The sequence below is a fragment of the Daldinia vernicosa genome, assembly GCF_022497035.1.
Source record: "Daldinia vernicosa strain CBS 139.73 unplaced genomic scaffold F5Y00scaffold_19, whole genome shotgun sequence".
NCBI lineage: Eukaryota > Fungi > Ascomycota > Sordariomycetes > Xylariales > Hypoxylaceae > Daldinia > Daldinia vernicosa.
In genome coordinates, this window is record NW_025953935.1 from 341646 (window position 1) to 364452 (window position 22807).

The 22807-nt window shown below is 47.3% G+C and overlaps 7 protein-coding genes and 1 non-coding gene across 8 annotated transcripts; 5 read left to right on the plus strand and 3 right to left on the minus strand.

Moving 5' to 3' along the window:
- Nucleotides 1–504: 504 nt before the first annotated feature.
- On the plus strand, nt 505–1404 carry F5Y00DRAFT_261406 (uncharacterized protein; the record flags this gene model as incomplete). The annotated part of the gene is made up of 3 exons (XM_048011200.1): nt 505–751; nt 1009–1160; nt 1213–1404. The coding sequence occupies 3 exons, from the start codon at nt 505–507 to the stop codon at nt 1402–1404; spliced, it is 591 nt and encodes a 196-aa protein (XP_047865550.1).
- Nucleotides 1405–2000: 596 nt separating this feature from the next.
- On the plus strand, nt 2001–3633 carry F5Y00DRAFT_55120 (Peroxin 13, N-terminal region-domain-containing protein). The gene is made up of 3 exons (XM_048013798.1): nt 2001–2227; nt 2316–2777; nt 2835–3633. Exons 1-3 carry the CDS (start codon nt 2179–2181, stop codon nt 3542–3544), a joined length of 1221 nt encoding a protein of 406 aa, XP_047865551.1. The 5' UTR covers nt 2001–2178; the 3' UTR covers nt 3545–3633.
- A 1031-nt stretch (nt 3634–4664) lies between these two features.
- On the minus strand, nt 4665–7320 carry F5Y00DRAFT_235293 (purine-cytosine permease). The gene is made up of 4 exons (XM_048007538.1): nt 7130–7320; nt 6370–7079; nt 6105–6321; nt 4665–6024 (listed from the first exon to the last, which is right to left on the minus strand). The coding sequence occupies exons 2-4, from the start codon at nt 6619–6621 to the stop codon at nt 4922–4924; spliced, it is 1572 nt and encodes a 523-aa protein (XP_047865552.1). The 5' UTR covers nt 6622–7079; nt 7130–7320; the 3' UTR covers nt 4665–4921.
- Nucleotides 7321–9199: 1879 nt separating this feature from the next.
- Nucleotides 9200–9614, plus strand: F5Y00DRAFT_55167 (uncharacterized protein). The gene has a single exon (XM_048013800.1). It carries the CDS (start codon nt 9353–9355, stop codon nt 9566–9568), a length of 216 nt encoding a protein of 71 aa, XP_047865553.1. The 5' UTR covers nt 9200–9352; the 3' UTR covers nt 9569–9614.
- F5Y00DRAFT_55200 (uncharacterized protein) lies at nt 9615–10850 on the minus strand. Its single transcript, XM_048013802.1, has 2 exons — nt 10577–10850; nt 9615–10521 (listed from the first exon to the last, which is right to left on the minus strand). The coding sequence occupies exon 2, from the start codon at nt 10303–10305 to the stop codon at nt 9661–9663; it is 645 nt and encodes a 214-aa protein (XP_047865554.1). The 5' UTR covers nt 10306–10521; nt 10577–10850; the 3' UTR covers nt 9615–9660.
- Nucleotides 10851–12791: 1941 nt separating this feature from the next.
- Nucleotides 12792–13081, plus strand: F5Y00DRAFT_261410 (uncharacterized protein; the record flags this gene model as incomplete). Its single annotated transcript, XM_048011201.1, has 2 exons — nt 12792–12878; nt 12938–13081. 2 exons carry the CDS (start codon nt 12792–12794, stop codon nt 13079–13081), a joined length of 231 nt encoding a protein of 76 aa, XP_047865555.1.
- A 1617-nt stretch (nt 13082–14698) lies between these two features.
- On the plus strand, nt 14699–14770 carry F5Y00DRAFT_t68. The gene has a single exon. It is a non-coding gene; the product is annotated as a tRNA-Ala (tRNA).
- A 1-nt stretch (nt 14771) lies between these two features.
- On the minus strand, nt 14772–18918 carry F5Y00DRAFT_235307 (glycoside hydrolase family 47 protein). Its single transcript, XM_048007539.1, has 2 exons — nt 18305–18918; nt 14772–18221 (listed from the first exon to the last, which is right to left on the minus strand). The coding sequence occupies exons 1-2, from the start codon at nt 18542–18544 to the stop codon at nt 15240–15242; spliced, it is 3222 nt and encodes a 1073-aa protein (XP_047865556.1). The 5' UTR covers nt 18545–18918; the 3' UTR covers nt 14772–15239.
- Between the last annotated feature and the right edge of the window lie 3889 nt (nt 18919–22807).

A 22807-nucleotide genomic window follows, 5' to 3' on the forward strand; every position in this document is an offset into this window, starting at 1 on the left:
TTAGCCCTATCGAGGCGCCATGCCATCACGGGAATAAATAGTATAGCAAAATTATTTCCGTAATTTTCTTAATGTAGAATATTGGGTAGAGGCAATATTGGCCGCCAAGCCTGAGCATCTCGTCCGGGTGGGTGTTATTGGGTAAGAGATTTGACAGATTTGAATCTTGTAAAGAGGAGAGATCGCCCTCAGGAGCATAGCCAGCCCAAGACTTCCATATTTCGCAAATATTTGCAACAATCGAGAGTTTAATCACCATTGCCTTCTTAAATCAAAACTAGTTTTCCCACTTCTTGAAAGACGTCACTACCTCCTATAAGTAGTCCCTAGCTTAGTCTTCAAAATGGACGTCGTAGCTATACTTGACTACGAAACATCTGAGACATGTTATAAACACCCAGAAATGACTCGAGAGGACCAGGGGTTATCATCCATATCGTAACTTCAACTCAATTAACGAAATTATCGGCTCATTTGAAATCCGAATTAGTTCGTGTTAGTACAATGGCGCCTAGAAGAAGAACGGATCCCGAAGCCGACCTCGGCCGTCAAGATAGACGTCTCGAGCCAGAAATTCTTGCAGAACTACCCGATAATGTTTCAGATCAGCTCCCAAGCGTATCCCAGCGCAGGTCTAACTTACCACGTATTATCGATCCTAAAGAGTCGAATCAGAGTCGCAGATCCAACCCGGCAACTACAAACAAGGCCCAACGAGCAAAAGAGGGGGTACGGAGAGTAGCCAACAACGGTTCGCGAGAAGAGCCTTTGCTATGGATTGACGATGGGTATTACGAAGCGAACCCATAGCATGGCCGGACGAATAAGAAGCCAATTTTCAGTCTCGGGGCGCCTTTGCCACGTAAAATCCGCTGGGCTAAGGTGTCACTCATGGTGACAGATATAATGATGCCGGGCAACCCGTCTTCGAATATCAGCCAGGGGGAGAGAATTCCACTCACAGAGAGCGTACGAATGATACGCACGATACTAACAGAAGTAACAAAGAGGACCTTCGCAATTACGGAATCGACAGTGAACCGTTAGGCCAGCGGGAACATGGCGACGTGGAGGAAGGGGATAGGGACCCAGATGAGTTCCGTAACTGGTGGGCCCGTATACGAGCTAAGCATCCTGAGCCATTGGCTGAGTTTCTTGCGGTATGTCTTTCCAGCGCTCTTTTTAAGCTGCTCGAATTAACTAGGTCCGCAGACAGGAATAGCCGTGTTTATGGGGTTAGGCGCAACCCTGTCTGTAAACCTCTCTGCTACCCAGGATGTTAAGTATGGTATCTATGAGACTTCATGCTGGGCGTGGGGTTTTGCTTGGATGTTTGGCATCTACCTCGGCGGCGGTGTATCCGGTGCTCATATGAACCCAGCTATTTCGATTAGCTTATACTGATATTCTGTCACATCCCCTCTTACGATAGTCTTTAACCAACAGTGCTAACAGGGAAACTTAGGTACTTGGGCTTCTAGTCACTACCCTAAAATTTACTCTCGAATACACAATAGGATCAGCACTGAATCCAGCTTCGGATTTTGGCCCAAGAGTCGTAGCCTGGGCAGCAGGCTATCGAGGCCCGGAAGTTTTTCAAACAGGGTGGTGGTTTTATGGCCCATGGCTTGCTACTCTAATGGGGTCCTTCATTGGGTGTGTCTTATATGTATGATGGCTTCATCTTTGTCGGAACTGAGAGTCCGATCAACTACCGAACGAAGGGTGGCGTTAAGAAGTGAACTCGAAAGCTTTTTGACTTTGCGAGAAGGAAGTGACTACCTATATAAGAGGTAGTTATGAATTAGTGATGTAGGAAACAAGTCTTGCATTATCAAAAGTTGTGCGACTTTAGAACACGTGGTCCAAGCGTCACGTCTATAGTTTAACTTGACTGCTTGACTGCTAAGAGACGTTAGCTTAGTAATAATACATCACGTGCAAAGGACCGTTTACCGCTTTGGCCATAGCCGAAGGAAGGTGCGGCTGGTGTGTGATTGTTAGAGCATTCCATGCCAATATACCGAGGTCCTTCCTTTAACCTTTTTGCCTCTCCATCTTTAACCGTCAACTCGCAACTTTCAACTTTCAACCCTCTTTGTCGCAACCACTCGCTCGTAACGTCGTCTCTCATAGTATCTTGGGACACCTTGATAAATTGAAGGTGTGTCGATTACAATGGCTTCGCCGCCTAAGCCTTGGGAGCGCGCAGGCGCGACAGCATCTGGTAAGTTATATAATGTTATAATGTTACTTCAACTTCACATGTCATTACTGTTTACTGTTTCTGTTACTTACTTCTTACCTAATTCTAGCAAATCCTGTTGCCTCAGCAGCGACACCGACACAGAATGCTATCAATACGCCATCGTCAACAACTGCTGCACCTTCTGTGCCGGGCATGCCGGCTATTCCTCCCCGTCCCGACTCGCTGAACTCGGCCGTGAACCAGAACGCGTCGGTCTATAGTCGAGCGCCGTATAATGCCGCATATAGCCCGTATTCACCACCCTACAATAGGTATGGAGGTTATGGTGGTGGAATGTATGGTGGTATGGGTGGCTATGGTGGTATGCCCAGCATGTACGGTGGTGGGATGTATGGGGGAATGCCTGGCATGATGCCAGGCGACCCGAACAATCCCAGCAGTCTGGCCAATCGTGTTACCGATAGCACCCAAGCCACCTTCCAGCTGCTAGAGGGGATTGTTGGCGCCTTCGGTGGCTTTGCACAGATGCTTGAAAGCACATATATGGCAACCCATTCAAGCTTCTTTGGTAAGTCAAGTTGTACAAGATATATATATTATGAACCAGTCGCTAACCAAGTGACAGCTATGATATCTGTTGCCGAGCAGTTTGCTCTCTTGCGCAACACCCTTGGATCGGTCCTCGGTATTTTTACCATCATGCGATGGTTTCGCACACTTTTTGCGAAGTTGACTGGTCGTCCACCCCCTGTTGACGCTATGGCACTCACACCGGCAGCCTTCGCCCGCTTCGAAGGCCGTCAAGCCCCATCTGGTGGTGCTGGAGGACAACCTAAAGCCAGCCGGAAGCCTCTCATTTTCTTCCTCCTTGCCGCCTTTGGTTTGCCTTACGTTATGAACAAGATCATCCAATCGCTTGCTCGGCAGGAGGAGCGTAAGCGCCTTGAATTTTCAAGTCAGAACGCGCCTCTCGATCCTAACAACCTTGAATTCTGCCGTGTCCTCTACGACTTTACCCCTGAAGCCGGCAATGCTACCCAGGGAGTCGATCTCGCCGTTAAAAAAGGCGATTTTATTGCAGTCCTAAGCAAGAGCGATCCTTTAGGGAATCCTAGCGAGTGGTGGCGCTGCCGAGCTCGGGATGGACGCCTCGGATATCTGCCTGCAACATTCCTAGAAGTGGCTAAGAGACCTGGCCAACCCATCGCTGCCATCAAAGCAGCTCCGAGCGAACCTGCGTCATCTGGGAAGACTGCCCCCAAGCCACCGGTCGTCACTAGTAAAGCAGGAGATATCTCTCCTGAGAGCTTTCAAAAGTCACAGTTTTATTCTTAGGCAGATAAAAGTGTGGATGAACAGATTTCTCAGTTTTTGAGGCAACTTGGGAAACATGATGGGCTCCCCACCTCCAAAGAGGATTTTCAGCGGCACCGGAAGGGGGCTGAGGTGGCTAGAAAGGCCAATCCTCAATCAACACAATCCGACCGAGACCCATCCAAGGCACTGAAGAATATGCATGTGCGTTTCCAGCCTACCAATCGTTTCAATGATGACCCTGAGGCAAGACGGGCAAGAGAAAGTTATATAGAGCAGGGATGTAAACTGGAAGCAATATGGGCGGCGTCGCAAGAGTTGTTGATGGGCTTGAACCCTCCTACGCGGGATTCTCACCTATAAGTTTTAAGCTAACGAGCGGTATATTTCGTACGTGGCGTTAAGATTTAGGCAAAGATGGCCATAGGCTATTGACGAATGATAGGATATCTATGTGAAGATGAGCTGTTGGGGGTCTACAACAATGATGCGCTGGTTTTCTTTAAAGTCCAGATTATGTTTAGGGGGAACAAGTGAAAACGCGAGTTCCGAGTTATGTGGGCAGCCACGGTCTGGGTCGTTCTCCTATTGGAAATGTTCCCGCGCTGAGCATGTTCACCGGCGTTCAGGACTCCTCCGGAGTACGGGGGACACATACCAATTGCTTTTGTTGCGTAGGGTTGCGAAGGAATCAAAATTATAATGATTCTCTGGCTTAATAACATAATTTACTATCTGTCTGATACGGCGCAATAGGCATCAACATCCTTGTGACTGACTCTTTGATTGCCATGCTTATAATAACAGTTTGCCTTACAAGGATAAGCTATAGATAATCCAGGGTGAAGCAAATCTCTTGAAGCGTTACATTGTCCAACAGTATTCAACCCCTATACTTTGAAAGTATACAAACAGATTAGAGAACCAATTCTCTACCTAGGAAATTTGCTACGTTTTACCCTCAGTAATTAGGTAAATTGAGTGGTAGGTACCTACCTAGCTATGTCCTAACCAGGGACATCAACAACTTATCTGATATATCCCAATAAATCGTCATCCCAAGATCATCAATAGTCCCTTATACAAAAAAAAACAAGCCGATCAAGTACATCAACAAGAACACGTCAGAAAGTCTACAAGGTCTTTATCATCACTTCTCATCATTCCAAAGGAGTATCGAACCAATCTATGCTAATGTCATCCCAACTGGTCTCATCTCGTTACCCCCACCATCTTACATCGTACTATACACTCTTTACACCTCGCCCTCTAGATAGGTATGTGTGGCAAATGACACACACAGAACCTCATTGGTACCTAATAACTACTCAAGCCGTGACCCTAAAATCTAGTGTACCAATGTATACCTAGGTAGGTATCTAAAATGTATGTTCCCCCCTACCTGCCAAAGTACGCCCTCTCGATCGATCTAAGGCCAAGATAGCTTACTGCCGCAAACCCAAATGCCAATTCGAAGCCCGCGTCGCCGCCGAACGGTGCAGCACCACACAGCTTGCCTATGGGACCTGTGAACCACTGCTGCGCCATTCCTAGCACGGCGCCACCAACACCTACACAAAATGCCGTGACGGCGGCGAAACCGGGGGGCAAGCGGGAGGGGTTAGCGTAGTCCTCAGGATTATACCGGGTGAAAGAGCCGCGCCGGAAAACGAAGTGCTCCGTCAAGGAAACACCCTCGTAGATGGCTAGCCAGTAACCAATGATAAGCATGAAGCTTTCAAGCGTATCCTCGAAGTGATCATACCCCGGGATTGCGATGGCGATGTATACGGCCGTGCCGAGTAAAGTCCAGACGAAGCGCGGTACACGCTGCGTCTTCTCTGATAATACTTGTAGCGACAACGAGACCGAGTATGCGTTCGGGCAGTTGTTCCCAATGATGGAGAGGCCCAGCATCACGACGCAGAACTCGCCGAAGCGGCCGAGACGCGGTACGAGGACCTGAGCTAGCAGGCCACCGATATGCGCGTCCTCATAGGCTTCGACATAGGTTTCGTTCGTAGCCATAGCTGTGGCTACGGCAGCACCGAGAAGCTCGGTAAAACACAGAGCGACAAACAAGCCGGCGAAAGTAAATAGGAAGATAGATCTCCGGGAACGGTTCACCGGTTGGTACACTGTGTAATCAGCAGCGTAGGATGTCCATCCCGTAGCAAAACCATATACCGATGCCGCGAAAGATAGTATGCCACCTGCTTCACTGGGTCCGGTCTCGAGCGGAAGTAAGCTGTTGAATTCGCCGGAGTGGGCAAAGGTACCCAATACGATCATGAACATGACGAATACCGGGATCCAGGACCACTTCTCGTAGGCGTGGACGATTTTGTAGCCGAATGTGCAGATGGCTAGTGTCGCAAAGGAGATAACCAGGATGCCAGCCCAGCCAGGTACATCTCCGTTGACCGCGTGGAAGAACTGTGCGCCGACTATGACATTAACTGCAGACCAACCAATACACGCCAGGATATTGAATACGGCAACTGTAGAGTGGCATGGTTAGAAAAAAAAGGCTTCTGATATAAGTTTCAAGGGTGTTTATTTTCTCTGTAGTTAAACTTACTTAACTTGACGCCGTAGAAGCCAAAGTAAAACCGCGATAAAACCATCTGTCGCAGCCCGAATCGGGGCCCAAAGGTTGAGAAGAAACAGACCGGCATTATACCCAGGAGGTTGATGAATATGATTGTCAAGGCGCTGTCTACGAACCCTAGGTTAAAGACGGGACGCGCAAGAGCGCCAATCGCAAACGACGAGACGACCATATTGGCCGAGAACCACTACACCATGTCAGTAAGAAAACCCAAGGGGGTCTGTAGATCGCATACCAGTGTGCCGACCTGGGTCATACTCGAATCCGTCCTCTCATCACTAGGAACACGCTCAATGCCTCTCTGCTCGACGCCAAATTTACCCGCGAAGCGCTGGAGCTTAGCATACACGGACTCGCCCGCGGTGAGTTCCTGGCTGTGAACGGCATTGCTGTCGCTAACGTAGCCGAAGCCATAGTCGATATCAGGACCCTTAGCCTTGCGCTCGGATTCGACGTCGTCAGCCCTCATATTTCTATTTAGCGACATTTTGCGCGTCGAGAAGGGGGCGGGGGGGAGGAGAGAGAAAGCTGGCGAGGGGAGGGATGATGATTGGCCAGCCGGGTTGTGTAAGTCAGCTACTATGTAGCTAATAGCTGCAGTAGGTTCGATCCCGCCGCGTCAGTAGCGAGGCGCGGAAATAGGTAAATATACCTAATTAATCTGCCCACTTAGACTTAGAGTTTGCTGCGGGTTGTCGATTGAAGTATCTAAGGTAGTTGGAGCTGAGGTAGCTGAAGCTGTAGCTTTGCTCTGCAGCGCTTGTCGTCAGTTAATTCCCGTCCTTCTCTAGGACAACTCCGCATCCATCGTAGCCGGCGATAGATGGAGGGACAGGCGAAAAGGGATAAGTTAAGTTAAGTTGAGACCAAAGAAGAATAAAAAAAAAGATCGGAACACGCCGACCAGCCGGACAAGACGAAGAAGAAGAAGAAGAATTAAAATACCTCGGGACGAATTAGAGCGGCGTCTTTGCGAGAAGCTAGAATATGCTTACCGGTGACACAGGGTAAGGCTAGCTTTGCAGGATGAGTAGTAGATTGGGCTGGGCATGCAGCTGAGCTGTATGTACATGTATGTGTGCACCTTAAGGTACGGTACGTCAGGAATTTGTGTACCTACCTGAAAAAAAGAGGGACGACGCAAGGTAGGGAAAAAAATAAATGAACGGAACCGACAGCTATTGACAGCTGGGATTGTTATTGGTTGCCTGTCGAGATAAGAAGCAGGTGTCGACAGGGACGACGAGATGTGCAAACCCTGACACATGGTGCGGGACGTGGGTTGCGGCGATAAGAGGTGGACCGGACATTCACTATCATGTTAGGGAAGGTAGGTAGTCATAGGATGTGGTAAACAAAGTCGAATTCTCATGATGTATGTATGTGGGTATGTATGTATGTAGTAGCTTCGTTGTGAGTATTATATAACAAGACAGCAGGCAGATGTAGACACCTGGAATATTATTGAAGCGCAAGACTAACAAAAGCCAACCTAGGAGAATAATGACAAAGATGTATTCAGTCACTATTAATTAAACTATAGCTCTCTCTCTGTCTCTCTCTCTCTCTCTCTCTCTCCTCCGAGTGAGGAAATGTTACCTAGAGATCGTGGGGAAGACAACGATGGGTTCAGAAGTAAGAGCTAAATAAGTTCGGGGTAAGACGACGGTTCACACGATAAACCCTGATAATTCAATGGTATAAGTCTAAGAGATAGAGAGAGAGGCAGTTTGAAAAGACAAAGCAATTGCTCGCATCGCATGCTACCTATGAAATGCCAGAGCTCCAATGAGTTACATGTGCGTCATGAAGGCCCATCTCGAAATAGTCTAATATATAATATACCTTTCTTCCTCATTAATTGCAATTCTTTAAAAACCACATCTACCTCGTTATTTTATCTTTTTACACTAGGTATCAATCAAATCGAGCATTCAATATCTCAAATCAGGACCGAATAGAACCAAAGCAATTGCAGCTGAAGAAGCTAAAGCTACTAGGATCAAGGATCAACTCGAACCCAATGAGACATCCTGACCGCCCGCATCGCATTTCGACCGCCATGCAACGCCGTGATTGGACGATAAGTCATAACCCACAGTATATACATAGGTACATACTTACCACATCCCGAGGCTTCTCGTTATCAATCAGCCAACCAACCAACCAACTCGTTATCTCTACATAAGCCCAGCTTCGTCGGCGACCGACATGCTTGAAAGGTATAACTCGAATAGGCAGGCCGGTATTAGTTTTTACCAAAAAAAAAAAAAAAAAAAAAAGCCCCTCGCTCAACTCCGAGGACACAAATACTAAAACGGAATCGGCCGTCTTCAAAGTATCAAATCAACACAGTGTTTGGTACGTATTTACGTAATAAATCAATAAATAGTTCAACCTAATATTAGATCTGCAGCCCCAAGATCTAGGGACCAAAAGCTTATTCGCAACCCCATCCTTGGCATCCGGTGGGTATTGGGTATTGGGTATTGCACTCAGCTGAAAGTCCCCCACAGATGGGACAAGAGTCCGCAGGAATACTAAATATTAAATACTATTACATATCTCATACCATTGGCTGTTGTTGTTGCTGCCCTTGACGTACGGATGCCTTGAAACCAAACGCGAGATTATTCCCATCGTCTGGAATATATTACCTACCTAGTTACCGCATCCTGCACGCCAAACACATACACGTGAGACGAAAAAGAAAATCAAAAAATCAAAAAAATCCAAAGTCAAGCCGTATAGGTATAGGTATAGGAATAAATATATAGACCCGGCCGACCACGACAGCATGTTGAACGAAGGAGAGCCGAGGCGGTAGCATCAGCTACGACCCAAAACATCATGGTTAATCCCTGCTTGCCTCTATACCACCCATACATAGTATAAAATATATGAAAAGGCATGGATAGATATTAAGCAGCAACGAGCACACAATGCCCGAAGCCATGCTCAGGCGTATCCTATCCACATTACCTACCTACCTAACCTAGTCTGTACCATCCCGGAATCCGGAAACCTCGTGTTTCGTCCACGTTGCAAGACGGCGGAAACCCGCAGCCCATCCTCGCGGCACGTAACCACCCTCCACCCCCTTCCTCCCCGCTCTCCCGTGTGACGGCAGGCCTGGCCTGGATCTTTCCGAACCGCCGCGCTATATTACCTACCTACCTACTTACCTACCTACCTACCTAAGGTACCTAACCTTATATATGCCGCGCTTTTTCGCCAGACCGCTATGTATTGTACGTCTAAACATCTTTCTGCTAAAGCCACTATCCGGCCCCGGACAAGGAGCATCCCTGGCCCGGGCCGCAAACAGGACGTCGTCTAATTCAACTGCTTACCTAGGTCTATATCGCAATCCGAGGAGAACGGGCCGTAAACGCCAAGTTAGTCTTATTGAGACGTATTTACCTAGTAGGTAGCGACTACTACTTTTAGTATACTTCCGCTTGCATTGTATGTACTTTTGATCATGCCTCCGCTCCCTCCTTGTCAACCCCGTGGAAGGCGGCGCTCAGTACGTGCCTTTATCGATGTACCTGGCCACCGCCACCAACGCATCTACCTCCTGCCGTCTATCCTCCCAGACCATGTGGAGCATGAATAGGATCAGGTCGAATCGCTCAGACGTGAGATAGATGCTGATCGCCAGCTCGGCCGCAGGCACGTAAAAGCCACCCCTACTCCAACCTACTATCCAGATCCTGCCCACCTCGTCGCGGACAAAGCTGCTTGGATCCAGTCGCATGTTCCCCAGAACGAGTTCATCTACCTCTACCTTGACAAGTGGAGCGGCCGCCGGTCCTCGTTGGGCGTTGACCATGTCAACTAAGCGTCCGAGATGAGCTTCGTATTGCTGCTTGTCAAAAGCGACGCGGGAAGCGAGTGTTGGGTGCATAAACACCCGGGAGCGGCCCAATCCTACGGGGCCGGGATACCGGGAGGTGTTTGCTTGCATTAGCTTGATTAATGAATAGATTTGGAAGGATATGTGAGCCCGGCTATCCTCGGGAATATCAGACCAGATCTTGCAGAGGTTGGGTCCGTCAATGTAGTCCATGATGAAGCATATATACTTTGTGCGGGGATCGCGGAAGACCAGGTGGACCTTGGGGACGCAGTCTCTCAGCCCCTCTATCCCCTGGATATACCACATCATGTCCGCCTCGAACTCGGTGACATTTGGGCCCTACTTAGCCACCAGGTGAGGGGAGATGCGTGATATATAGTTTCGCGACGTTTGGCGCATGCTCAAGACCGGACAGCGGTGCCAGTCGGTGATAATCGCGGAGAGAATATTAGCAGGAATCAGCACGATCTGCTCCGTGCTGTACATCGCCAGTGGATATAGAAACCCTCGTCCGAGACTTCGCAGCTGAAACGGGGTTAACTACCTGCTAAGAAGAGGTGAATGATGGTACGAAACTCACATCGTAAATCATGACTTGGTCATCCTCGCGGCTATAGTCGGTGGAGGGAGCCCAAATGTTTGGCGTAAACACTGCTGGTACTAGAACAATAGCTGGTTCCCAATGGTCCCAGCCCGGCGGGAGCGCGAACCATAGAGACGGGAGTATCTCAGGTGGTGCCATTTCGAGGGGGGGGAATAAGTGCTGGCGTCTCCTATGGTAGAAATATTCAGTATCATGCTCGTCCTCCGTCGTGTCTCAATCCGTTGTTTAACTATTTGATCAACCCAATAGTATAGGTACTACTAATACGAGAATGATTCTCCGGGCTTGTCGAGAGCAGAGCAAGCGAAATGGTTCGATAAGCTTGAGATGATCTTGATGAGTTGATCATAATAGCTTAGGAAGCAGTAGGGTAAAGGCAATGGAAACCTTACCTAAGGTACCGGGTAGGTATCCAGGTGTCCAGAGAGCAACGTAGCGCCTTACCTTCCTTACCTTGCTATCACCATCGTCTCTACCTTCTCACGTCGAGTCTAAGAAAGACCCAGCTCAGCTCTCCTAAAGTTCACGTACGAGCCAATCTAGAAAACGAGAATGACTTTTCACATAACTTAGGTGGTTACCTACCTTAGGTACTCTCATATTTTCTCCCGAGATATGTCTTCCGGTCGCATATCCATCCGTGCGCTGTTCGCCCAGAACTATATATATAAATAGAAGTATTTTAGTAAGTCGACACGGAGAGGGAGGGTGAAGTTTTATCAACCGCTTTCTAAGTTTTAACACAGGTAGTATTCGGTGGTGGTTGCTTATATAACTATTCGCCGTTACCGTCTCATTTGCAACTTACTACTACTACTATTACTAGAGTTTGCGATGATTGTAGTTGAGATTTCTATAAGTCACAAGTCAAGTAGTAAGCGCGGATATGGAAAGTTCGATTTAGTTGACTTTAGGAGCAATGTTACATGTGATAGTGGATATTTATGTCGTATCTTCGATTACATAATACATACTAAACTATATTTATCGTATTTATCCAACTAGGTAGATTCTAATAGCCTACATAGTGTAGGCGGTCGGGCCTCTGGGAAGGAGCAATGGTAATGAGGGCATATATAAGATTTCCACCACTTGAAAGTGGGGTACCTATTAGAATCTTTCCCAATAGAACTTTTCCGGAACGAACATTTTAAACTTTAAAGAGGTAGCTTCGGCCATTCCATCCCATCCCGCTCCTGTAGTGGAGTCTCACCATCCGGATACGGTTTAGTTCCATTCGTATGTATGTATGTTGCTATTTTTTTCTTCTCGAAACGTTCTTCCATCCATACCTAAGCACCGCCGTCAATTTTACGGCCTTCCCATCTTCGAGGTAAAAGGCTATTACCTAGCCCTCGCCTGGCCAACTCTCGTATCTCCCCTAGCGACTTTATTAGTAGTTCTCATTTATCGAACTAGGTTACCGGTACGAGTCATTCAAAACTGTCCAATACTCTTGGCAAAATGGCCAAAGCCCCGGGAGCCTCGACGAAAAAAAAGGTATCAATTTTCAGCCACTCGATTTTCCGTGTCTTCCGCTCGGAGTCGCTGGAACGTAGATGACAATTCCTTGTCAGCAGCCCCGTTTGCGTGTCTGACAGGTCCGTCCGCAAACTGTTAGTTTTCCGGGAGGGTTTAAGTCACCTTTTCGTCATGTCCCCCCGGTAATGGAATCACAGCCACAGGCTCTGGATCACTCAGCGTCTTCAGCCGCGGTCACATCTTAGAGCATCTGAGCGTATCCTGGCTACGATAGCCGCATAATACTACGTATAGTAAGTCAGTCCATCGGGCTTTCAGCTCACACGTGTAAGCGGTTACTGTGGCGTGCATAAGGCGAAAGAGCTGCTGCATATCCCCGAGTTCTTGGTTCTATCTAGTCTCCAGTCTAAGCTTAGCGGGTATCCGTCCGTCGATTTCCTATTTATTATATTACGGAGTGCCGCCTCTCATCTATTTATTGTGAATCTGTCGTCTTGTCGGATCCTTCTCTCTTATAATCCATGTTACTTAACGTCCACTTGTTACGTCTCATCTTAGAAGATCGCCAAGGAGGATTCTTCCATCTAACTACCTAAATTACGTTGATCCTTCGAGTTTAAATTATCAAATAGAGGCAACCCGCCAACTTTCAGTCTCTTTTCGTGACTGTTGGATATCTCTGGGTTACGGCGTAGCGAAATCATCAAAGATGCACTTCAACTTCTTATTACCGGTCATAACGGCTCTCTCGTTATTAGGGGCTCTGGTAAACGGCTCGCCCATCATGTGTCCAGACGTGAGTTTGCGTAAAGGAGTAACTACGCCGACATTATACTGGTACTAACACTTATCTAGTCAAAACGAGATGCGATTCTTAGCGGAGCGATGCCAGCAGAAGAATGTTGTAGTTACGGCGTTTGCAAGAACACAGTTGTAATCGCGATGGGACGTGCGCAGGAGAAAGACAGTTCGGCAATCCGTTACAACGAAAGGCGGTGACGAAACGAGAGTTGACGTTTTCCCTGAAGCAAACACAAGCAAACAAACAGACACACTCATCGACATTAAAATCCTAGCATGATATCGGCGTTTTTTTTTTTTCTTCTAGTGGTCCTAGCATTATCATGGACACTACTATGTACCATGGTTAACTGGCGTTTGGTGTGGGGCTCTCGGCGCCCGAAAAGTCATTTTTTGTGAGATTGGAATTTATCGGTCACCAATCAACATACGCATTTGGCCGATAGGGTAGGACGGAAGCGTCTGCATTGCATACGGTGGAGTTTATCAGAGACGACGTTACATACCATCTTCAAGAAAGATAACCCCCCAACAGTTGGAAAATACCTATTGATATCGAGTTGGCATCTTGATAGCTTACAGTTTATAATACGACTATGAGGCTGAATTCCTCCGAATTAAATTTACTATTCTTTATATCGGATTTTGTTTTAAACTATTGATTCATCACGAATACTAGGTAGTTAGGTAACTAAGAATATTAACTTAGTTCACTAGAGTATAACTAAGATAAGTGAGAATAATGAATGATGACATGATACATGGTGGATGCATCCTGAATCGGCCGAGGCCAAGCGAATAGCGTTCGGCCGTCTGTGCTATCTTCTCGTATCTGCACTGACAACAGATGCGATGCGGCTATCTGATAATGCAACTTACAACATATATCACGCCTTCCTGTAGCTACGGCCAAATTCTTATTTGCCGTGGTAGCTTTCTTTTTCTCAACCCATCAGTACATAGAACTTTGCAGTTGATAAATTGAGATCTGAGATGACTATACCGTATCGAAGCATAGTCCCAAGCACTCGGCGTAAAAGCGCCAAATTAGACGCGGCTAAGGCGCAACTAGCAGGCATCTACATACCTAAACTCTTTCGTTCCCCATACCTTATATTTCGACAGGCGGTACTTAGAGACTCTTGTTTCTGGCTTGCTATGATGAAGGTAGGTAGGTATGTAGACTGACGAGAACCTTGGTAATCTACTAACCTAGATCTTACTGGTCTAAGAGGTAATTATACGTAAACATTCGTACATCCCATCTCTTAGCTACGTTACAACTCATTGCGAATAAGCGATTCGCGTGCACTACCACACTATTAATACCCTCTTCGTATTTCTACACGTTAGGTTAGATTCTGCAGCGCATGACTTCGCAAGAGTCAGTATCTCGGAATTAAGCCGAGTAAATATGTATTGTTCTTAAATGGTAACTGGCTAACTATCCCGTACTTCAACAAGTTCACTTAATACCTATTATGTAGTTATGCCTTTAACATACGATAAACACCGTATTAGCGGGGCTTTAGTTAGTATAGCATCTTTTTTAAAGCTAGACCAACCCGCCGGCCTAATACCTAGCTCGGACGGGGTTTCCCAGAAGGCTTACCTATTTTAGGTACTTCCCAAGTGGTAACTTCAATTACCTAGCAGCTCTGGACAGGAACAGGGGCCGCTAAAAACATGAGCTCCACTTGGTCATTAGGGCATGTAACACCTACTAACTCAACCACCACAACAACGAATATAACTTCTTACAACGCGTTATTTCTTCACGAATCAGACCAGAGCTTCTGATCCGAAATATCGTGGGGGCTTGTGGTTTAGTGGTATAATACTCCCTTAGCATGGGAGTGGTCCGGGGTTCGATTCCCCGCGAGTCCATCGTTAAGAGGTTAGATTCCTCTTATACCGCATTTTTTTCTTTCTTTTTTTCTTTTTGAGTTGGTTTTCTTTTTATATAGGTAGGCTACCGTCTTGTTGCTTAGACTACCTCATGTAGCTGTCACCTAACTGGCGGATTTATTATCTCTCATCTGGCATATATTGAACATTGAACTTTTGTTGTTTTAATTCCCGGACTTAAGCGATAAATGTACTGTGACTACCTACCTACCTACCTACCTAGCTTATGACTTCAGCTTAGGATAGAAAATAAATGATCAAACCTGAATATCGCTTTGTAAATTCTCATCGCTATGCTCCATGTCCGTTCAAATATGTACACTAGGTAGTTTCTTTTTTATATACCGCCCTCTCGAACAACAAACACCATGCCTTTTCCTGTCCAATCATCGTAACTTCGTACCCATCTATCTATCATCTATCCTCACTTTCTATCTGCTATTGCTACTCAAACCACAACGATATTGCTAATCTTGAGCCCCTGGCTCTCAACATGGTATCTCCTCCGCAGACCTATGCTCCTCGTCTTCCGCAACAACTCGTACGCCTCCTGCCCACCTCCCGTCATCAGCATGGCGATGGGATGGTGTCGGGGGAATCCCGAGGGGGTGCGCTGCGGCTCGTCGAGCAGTGGTCGGATGAAGTTGAAGCCCCATGGGTCGTCCTTGTTTTCGTCTAGTGCGTCTTTATCGTCCGACACGATGACCACGAGTTGCAACGCGCTGCGGCTCGGCGCGAACGACGGTATGTTGGCCAGCTTCTCTGAGAACGAGCATCCGCCCCGCCGCATCACGATTACTTGGTGCGCCCTCGGCGCTTCGTCGGGGAGCCTACCACCGCAGGCTTGGTCGGCGAAGAAGATGCGTTTCCAGGATAGGGACTCGATATACGGAGTCGTGTTCGGGTTGGGAGCTTCGCGGATGTCGGGTAAGGGAGCAGCACCCACCCCTACTGGGGTAATCCCGGGCAGCTCGACATACTTATAATCCGGCTTCCGTACTGGTTCAGGCCTGAAAGTAGTGACAGGTTCCCGCAGAGCAGACGTAATCTGCTGCAGAAAAGAGCTGAACAAATTGGGACTATCGACGGTAGTCTCGCCATCGAGCTCAACAGCAGGTTCAGTCTCGAGGGTGGCTTCCCCATCCGCAGATGTTGCATTATGAATTCCTGGAGCTTGTGGAGGCTCAAGCTGCAAGATAACGTCGACGAGGACGGAGTCGCGAACACGATGGAATAGAGGGTCCGACATGTGTTCAAGGACATCGCGAGAGATCAGAACCTTTTCATCTCGTCCCAATGCTAAGTTTCCAATGCTGTAAACCCTCCAGGCCCGCTCGGATGTCTCCGGGGGATCTTCTACGAGCAAAGCTATCTTTAGTCCGGTGAGACTATTGATCGCGATACCGTCGCTCCCCATACGGACAAGGTTATGCCCGCCGAACATGATATTGAAAGCGCTGCCCATAGTTTGTTGGCCGTTGGAAGCGAATTCGATTACGGTTGTCTGAGATTGTTTTGACACAGCGCAGATTCCGTCGGTTGGAAGCATGTAGCTCGGCAATGTCCAAGGGAAGTAAGTATAGTTTTCTATCGGCTTCTCTGAAAGTCTTGTCTGTGATTTAGAACCGCCCAGTTTGGCGACTGGGTCTTTCAACCCACCGTGAATGTTAGGTACTTGATGAAGTCGAATTAGGGTCGCAGCATTGTAAAGGTCTGGCCTCGCGGCAGTAGCAGAGCCGGATAATGGGGGAAGGACGGGGGGACGAGGACACGTATTGGTAAAATGGGCATCGTAATAGCTCTGGACAGCCCTCTCTGACGATGACTTGTGAACTTGGGGACTGGTTTTCTTCTTTCGGGGGATGATCAGGGGATGTCCCTCTGTAGTGAACACATACGAAGCATCAAGCTTGTTTAGGGGATGATCTGGGTCAAAGAGTAGATATAGGTACTTGGCAGTTTCCCCAAGAAAGAAACTCTCCATGCGATCGCTCTTCTCTCCAGTGCGCACATCCTGCAAACCAGACCACCCACATTTCGTCCAACATCGCCTGTTGATATCTTTTAAGACCATTTCGCCAACGTAAAGGTACCAGGGGTCTTGAGTAGCACGATACAGGTGGTAGGTAGATTCGATAAATTCTGGTCGGCCAGGCCACCATCCGAGACCGCCCTCGACATTGCCATCGCGGACGGACCATCGCTCCGGAAGGGCAGAGTACCGAGTCCATAGAGCTGAGTATACGAGGTGCGTCTCGATGGCTTCGTCAAGTTCCCCAGCAAGCGCTAATAGGCCCGAGTAATACGCACCTAAACTATCTATCCAGTATGCTTGTGGCGAGCCGGTCGACATGTGCGCATTTACGTAGTGCGGATGATGCAATCCTGAATAAAGATGCCGTTTAATAGCAGCATGTGCATGGTGCCACGCTGACAGGAAAGAATCAGGGGAATTATCCTCATCTGAAAGGGGATTGTAGATTTGATTAGGGTCGAGCCAGTCCCCATCAGGAACCTGCGGTATTGTTCGATTGGGGAGCTCATGACCTGATAGCAGGATATGGGTCTTGAGAGCATATTCAAAGAAGCTATCAATACCCGCACCAATCCCAGAGAAACCCCCAATCCAATGTCCCTCTTCGGCATCTACACCAGCACCAATCAGCCCAATATTGCTTCTTCTTGACCAGACGGCCCAGAATGCCCTCTTGGCCGCTTGCTCGAATCTTGGGTCTCCAGTGAGGCGGCTCAACACGGTAAACTCGAGAACCAAACTGCCTGCTCCAGCACTGCAAGTTTCAGTGATTTCTGGCGAGTCTTCAGGTGGCTTAGGATCCACATTAGCGTTGTTATGGAGCGGCGAATTTACATAGAACGGTATCCCATGGCGGAGATTAACACGTGGATAGGGCAACCCGGTCTGAGTATAGAAAGCCGGAAGCAAGCGTTGGGCGAGGTCGAGAGAAAGTCGTAGCAGTTGCCCGTCATATTTAAACCCGTTGGGCCAGGGGAGAGGATGCTTTTCTAGGTCGTCATCGTCATCGGTTGGTCTCCGTGGCTCATACCCGGAAATAGGCAAGTCACCAACAGCGAAGAGGTGGGCACTAAGCAATCCACCAACACCCCTTATCACGGTCTCGAAGACCTGGACCTTGCTATCGACGTCAAACCCACGAGCGCGGGCGCCCTGGCCGGACGGGCCGGGCCGCCCATCGCCGTACTGTGCAACTAAGGCAGCAACGCCGTCTTGGAAATCGCGTAGGGCTTTGGGACCTGTATCTCCATCTTCGGGGGGCGCGGAGGCAAGGATTGCGAGAGAGGAAAGGCTGTCGATCAGGGTCAGGGAGTAATTGCCGAGGACATCATTAAGCGCTATGTTCCTAGGATTGAGGGGATCTCGAGTTAAGGGAGTGCAAGACACGGGCCGCAACTATAAATTATAAGCTAATGCACAGGTTTACGCCTTGGATTTATACTCGGTATTGATTTATACTCGGTATTAAACGTCCATACCTCATCTTCGGGAAACGCAATGTTCATATAATTATCGAATCCGTGATAAAACATATCGACCGTGTCGCGCCTCAACTCGGCGATGCGACCGGGGCGCATCGACTCTACCAAACTCAGCCATGACAGCAGCAATACGAACAGCAGGATTGGCCTGGAGTGTGGGCGAGGGAGGCCATGATCATGATTCGTTGAGCGGTGCGAGATGGCCAACATCCAACTGCCCATGCCTGGCAAGGGCATCACCAGCAGGAGAGAGAAGAAGAAGGCATGTGTATGAAAGACTCCAACCGCCAGAGCGAGGGACTAACTCGCAAGACTTTCCCACCGTTTGTCGGAGACCAGCAAAGAAACAAAAATAAAATATAAGTTATCAAAGTATCAGAGCGTTAAGGTTGGGACTATTGCTCTAAACCGGAAGCCAAAAACAACGCAAAAGGTCGAATGTTGGGGATACGATGATACGATCCCATCGCTATGCTGTCAATTAATGATTTGAAATTCACGATAACCTTGGAGTTACAAGTTGCACTAACAAAATCAAGCCATTTGGAATTAGGTTAAATGATAGCGCTTCTGGTACTCTTCAGCGTTACGTTATCGGGATTCCACTGGACCGGGCTAAGGACACGTGCCAAACGTGCCAAACGTCGGCATGCAAGCACCTTATGTAATTCTTTTACATGTACTATGTACCTAGGTAATCGACGGTACAAATGTACTCCTGTAGGGCTGACAGCTTATCGATAATCTCGATGTAAGTTTAATACTTCGTACTACTTCGTACACATTAATAAGTGTAAAATCTCAAGGAACCAACAACAAACACTATGCCGCCTCTTCGCTTCTACGCTTCTAGATCTATTCGCGCCCGAGTAGCACGGCATCTTGTTGGAGCACGAACAAGATAGACAGGCGTCAATGTTACCTTCTCTGTCTACGTTGCTCATTGTACATTTACAAATTACAATACGACTACAGGCCGCACAGTGTGTAGCCTAGCGGCGTAGGCTCATGCTTCTTACCATACGCCGCGTAGTACTTCAGAACTCTGTACCACGCTGTCGGCATGAGTAAAGCTTGTCACTTCCAGGGGATCCATCACGAGGTTGAGGCTTTTGCTGTAGTGGTGTCCAGGAACCATGGCGTCGGAAGGCTCTGTTCCACACCTCCGATCGTTCACCTGCCTCCCTTCGCGGCTGCTGCAGTGGTTGAGATAAGGCTGGGTGGCATACGAGTAGCCGTGGGCTTATCCATGTAGCTAATATTAGCTCTGGATGAAGTGCGGATCCGCAATGTATTGTACAATACGGGGGAGTCTGAGTGCTTCAAGCGAAGACTGCGAGGATGCCTGTATGTATGTTTCCCTTACATACCAGCTTTCCTTCGTAACTGATTGGTAGCTTTTCGGCTACTGTGGTTACCTCCTGCGCTTAAAACGACGCAAGGGATGGTTCTTAAGCGGTACCGCCACTGGAACTCCCTAACACAGCATGGGAGGCGACGATCCACCTCCTTTACCAGATGTTGAAGCCCTGCTAATGGCCTGCTCTTTTAATCACTGGTATTCCCCTTGGCACCTGCGTTTCATCCGATTCGACATCTCAATCTCCGTCGCCTTTGCGTGGTGTCGTCGCTCCTTAACATTGTCGAAGGAACGACTATGAGACAAGCGACAACATTGCCCCTTAATGCGAAGTCCTAGGATGTTTCGCTGGTGTAGGACTTCTAAGCTTCCCCTGCCATATGTAACCATCCATTAACATTGGCGAGTCCAGTCCTACAATCACTCTAGAGGTGAGCAAGTTGACTTTACCAGCTGCCCAAAGTACAAAACCGTGACTAGGACTGCGTGAAGCCCCCCTGACTGGATTGCCTGTGTCCCTATGGCAAGGTGCTCCGCTTTCTCAGATACATTCAACAGCCCTATCCCTCCGCCGGAGACTTTTTGATAAACTTTTCATAGGTTCATAACTATCTTGACCAGCTGGGGGGCACAGCCAGCTGGGCGGCCAAGAGCCCTATCAGCGAACAAGCTTTTGGCGTCATATAGTATGCTCAAATAAGATGATCCTCAAGTGCCAGTAAACGACAGCATACAGCCTATTTAAATTAACAAATCAAGATCTCGAGAATGCCTTAGGTGCTCTATGGCAGTTTGGGAATAGTACAAAACGATCGGCCGCTCAAATTGTAAATGAGAAATGTACTATGATTGACTAGAATTTGAGGACATACATAATCGACCGGGTATAGTTGAATAACAATAGGCTATTATAACGTACAGTCTACTCCTAAATCGATCAGGCAAACCTGGGGGGGAGGATTCCCAAGCATTGGTAAAGGCTTTCTTGTCGATATTTACCCCTTAACATAATGATAACGAACACTACCTAATAAGCATCTATCGTCAACTACGTAGAAAATGACTTCATAGAGCCATTAAAGCTGATATTTTAATCCACTTGCTATAATTCATTCCAAGCATCAAAGATATTTCATACATACATAGTAATAGGTCTAGATCCACACGAGATATAGTATAACTCCGAGGGCTCGGCTCTCATCGCAGGTAAACCCCTGAGATAACTCGGAAATCCTCGGAAATTCGCTGGTGTCACTAGAAATATTCATATTACACAAAAACAGGCACCACGTTTGTTTCAACGTATCCATCGCCCACCCCAAGCTAATTTAGACGACAGTACCTAGCCCGTAATGGAACTTCCTCGACTTCATTACCGCTAGCGCCTTAAATTTTACTATATCGGGCTATAGCCTCAATGGCGGCATACCTCATACGTGCGATAGCCGCAGCGCTAGCCCCATGACTTAGGGGTGGAATGGAATAGTGTACCCTCTACTAGCAATAGGGACTAGGACAGGGGCTCTTTGGATATCTCAGGTTTTTAGGGCGACGAGATGAGGCGGGCTGGTATTTTTGTTTACTGAACTGGTGCCAAGGTTAAATTAACAGACCGCGGGTTCTGGTTTATCTACCCCGGGATACACGTAGCAATTACGAATCCGCCTCATATGTAGGTATGTAGCGTTCTATGTAATGGAAGGCATGTATGTACTCGTGCGGCACCCCATCGGCTCCTTTTCTTTTACCTTTGTTGATTACTCAACAAGAGATAGATGCCCCTTGTTATTTATGATATTGTTTCATTGTTTCATCACGGACGTGAATTCCTAGTTCTTCATATGCATCCATCTACAAGGAGAAAGCCGTATCTCCAGGAGGAGCAGTTGTTGCGTAGGCCCACAGCCTTGACGGGGTCCCGTCGAAGCCCATATATACACTATGGACTGACAGGGTAAGCCAGAGTACATAGGGCGTTATTAGATTAAGTAAACAGAAGAAGTCTTTCATTCCAAGCATCCCGTTACTATGTATTCGCATACCTACTACCTCGGTAAGTATTCTTTAAACCGACACGCGGTACGCAGCCAAGACGATATACTACGTACATAGGATATGTAAATCGGTGAAGCAAAACTGTATACTATTTCAGGGTGACATTTAACTTAATAATATGTCATCATAAGAGTGTATTTCCCGCTCGTCGAAACCCGCCGAACTATAATAGGTACCTAAGGTAGGTAGGTAGGTAGGTAGGTAGGTATAGTTCACAACCCTCGAATAAGCCGTCTGATGTTCATCTATCTCTATTTTTCTCCTGTAGAATCCCTAGGTACATACATAGCTCATAATGTACCTAGCCTAAGCCAGGTTTAGTATGCCGCGCTGAATACGTACCTACCTAGTGTACATAGTAAGTGTAAATACAGCCAGCCAAGAAGCCCATTCCTTGAAACATTTTCGGACCCCATCGCGGATCGGTCAGGGTTAACACGTGTACCATACCACTTACCGTTAGGTATGTACATAGCCAGAATGGCGTCAAGTTAGATGACCCATTCTCACCCAAGCAAATAACATACTATGTACCTACTTACATACACATTTTATAATCTAATTTCTCAACCAAACTAAGTAGGATAAAATATTTAAAAAATATTATATTAAACTGGATTAGTCAAATATTATTCTCTATAAGTTTTATTCAGTTTTTATAAGAGTTGATAGAGTTATTAAAGTTAAAACAAGTATTAAAAGTTGAGAAATTAATATCTTGTGGTTCCCCCCTACCCCGGCCCCCTTTCTGCTTAGGAACTTTTAAGTGGCCCTATCGTCCTTGGCATCCGTGCCTCTTAACTCAAGGCTAGCATTGGCCTTGTACAATACTAGTGTATGTATGCAATTCGATCCTGTTCATGCGGGTCGAGTACCGGTTTGCATTAGATGGCGACATAGTGCAACTCCCATTGACCTCTATATATCTACCTAGGTTAGGTTAGGTACTCAACTAAACCAAATAAGTTTAAAGAATCACGATATCAAGCTCGCTACCAAAAGGAAACCCTCGCCATTTTACGATTTAATCCACAGCAGCCAAGATAAGATCTTAAAATAAACATAAATTGCATAAAATACTCTCT

Coding starts and splice junctions, on each gene's coding strand:
- F5Y00DRAFT_55120 (XM_048013798.1), top strand. CDS start 2,179: ATGGCTTCGCCGCCTAAGCCTTGGGAGCGCGCAGGCGCGACAGCATCT. Junction 2,228..2,315: donor CGCAGGCGCGACAGCATCTG/GTAAGTTATATA, acceptor ACCTAATTCTAG/CAAATCCTGTTGCCTCAGCA. Junction 2,778..2,834: donor AACCCATTCAAGCTTCTTTG/GTAAGTCAAGTT, acceptor ACCAAGTGACAG/CTATGATATCTGTTGCCGAG.
- F5Y00DRAFT_235293 (XM_048007538.1), bottom strand. CDS start 6,621: ATGTCGCTAAATAGAAATATGAGGGCTGACGACGTCGAATCCGAGCGC. Junction 6,322..6,369: donor TGACCCAGGTCGGCACACTG/GTATGCGATCTA, acceptor GACATGGTGTAG/TGGTTCTCGGCCAATATGGT. Junction 6,025..6,104: donor CTTCTACGGCGTCAAGTTAA/GTAAGTTTAACT, acceptor GCCACTCTACAG/TTGCCGTATTCAATATCCTG.
- F5Y00DRAFT_55167 (XM_048013800.1), top strand. CDS start 9,353: ATGCCGCGCTTTTTCGCCAGACCGCTATGTATTGTACGTCTAAACATC.
- F5Y00DRAFT_55200 (XM_048013802.1), bottom strand. CDS start 10,305: ATGATGTGGTATATCCAGGGGATAGAGGGGCTGAGAGACTGCGTCCCC.
- F5Y00DRAFT_235307 (XM_048007539.1), bottom strand. CDS start 18,544: ATGCCCTTGCCAGGCATGGGCAGTTGGATGTTGGCCATCTCGCACCGC. Junction 18,222..18,304: donor TTGCGTTTCCCGAAGATGAG/GTATGGACGTTT, acceptor TATAATTTATAG/TTGCGGCCCGTGTCTTGCAC.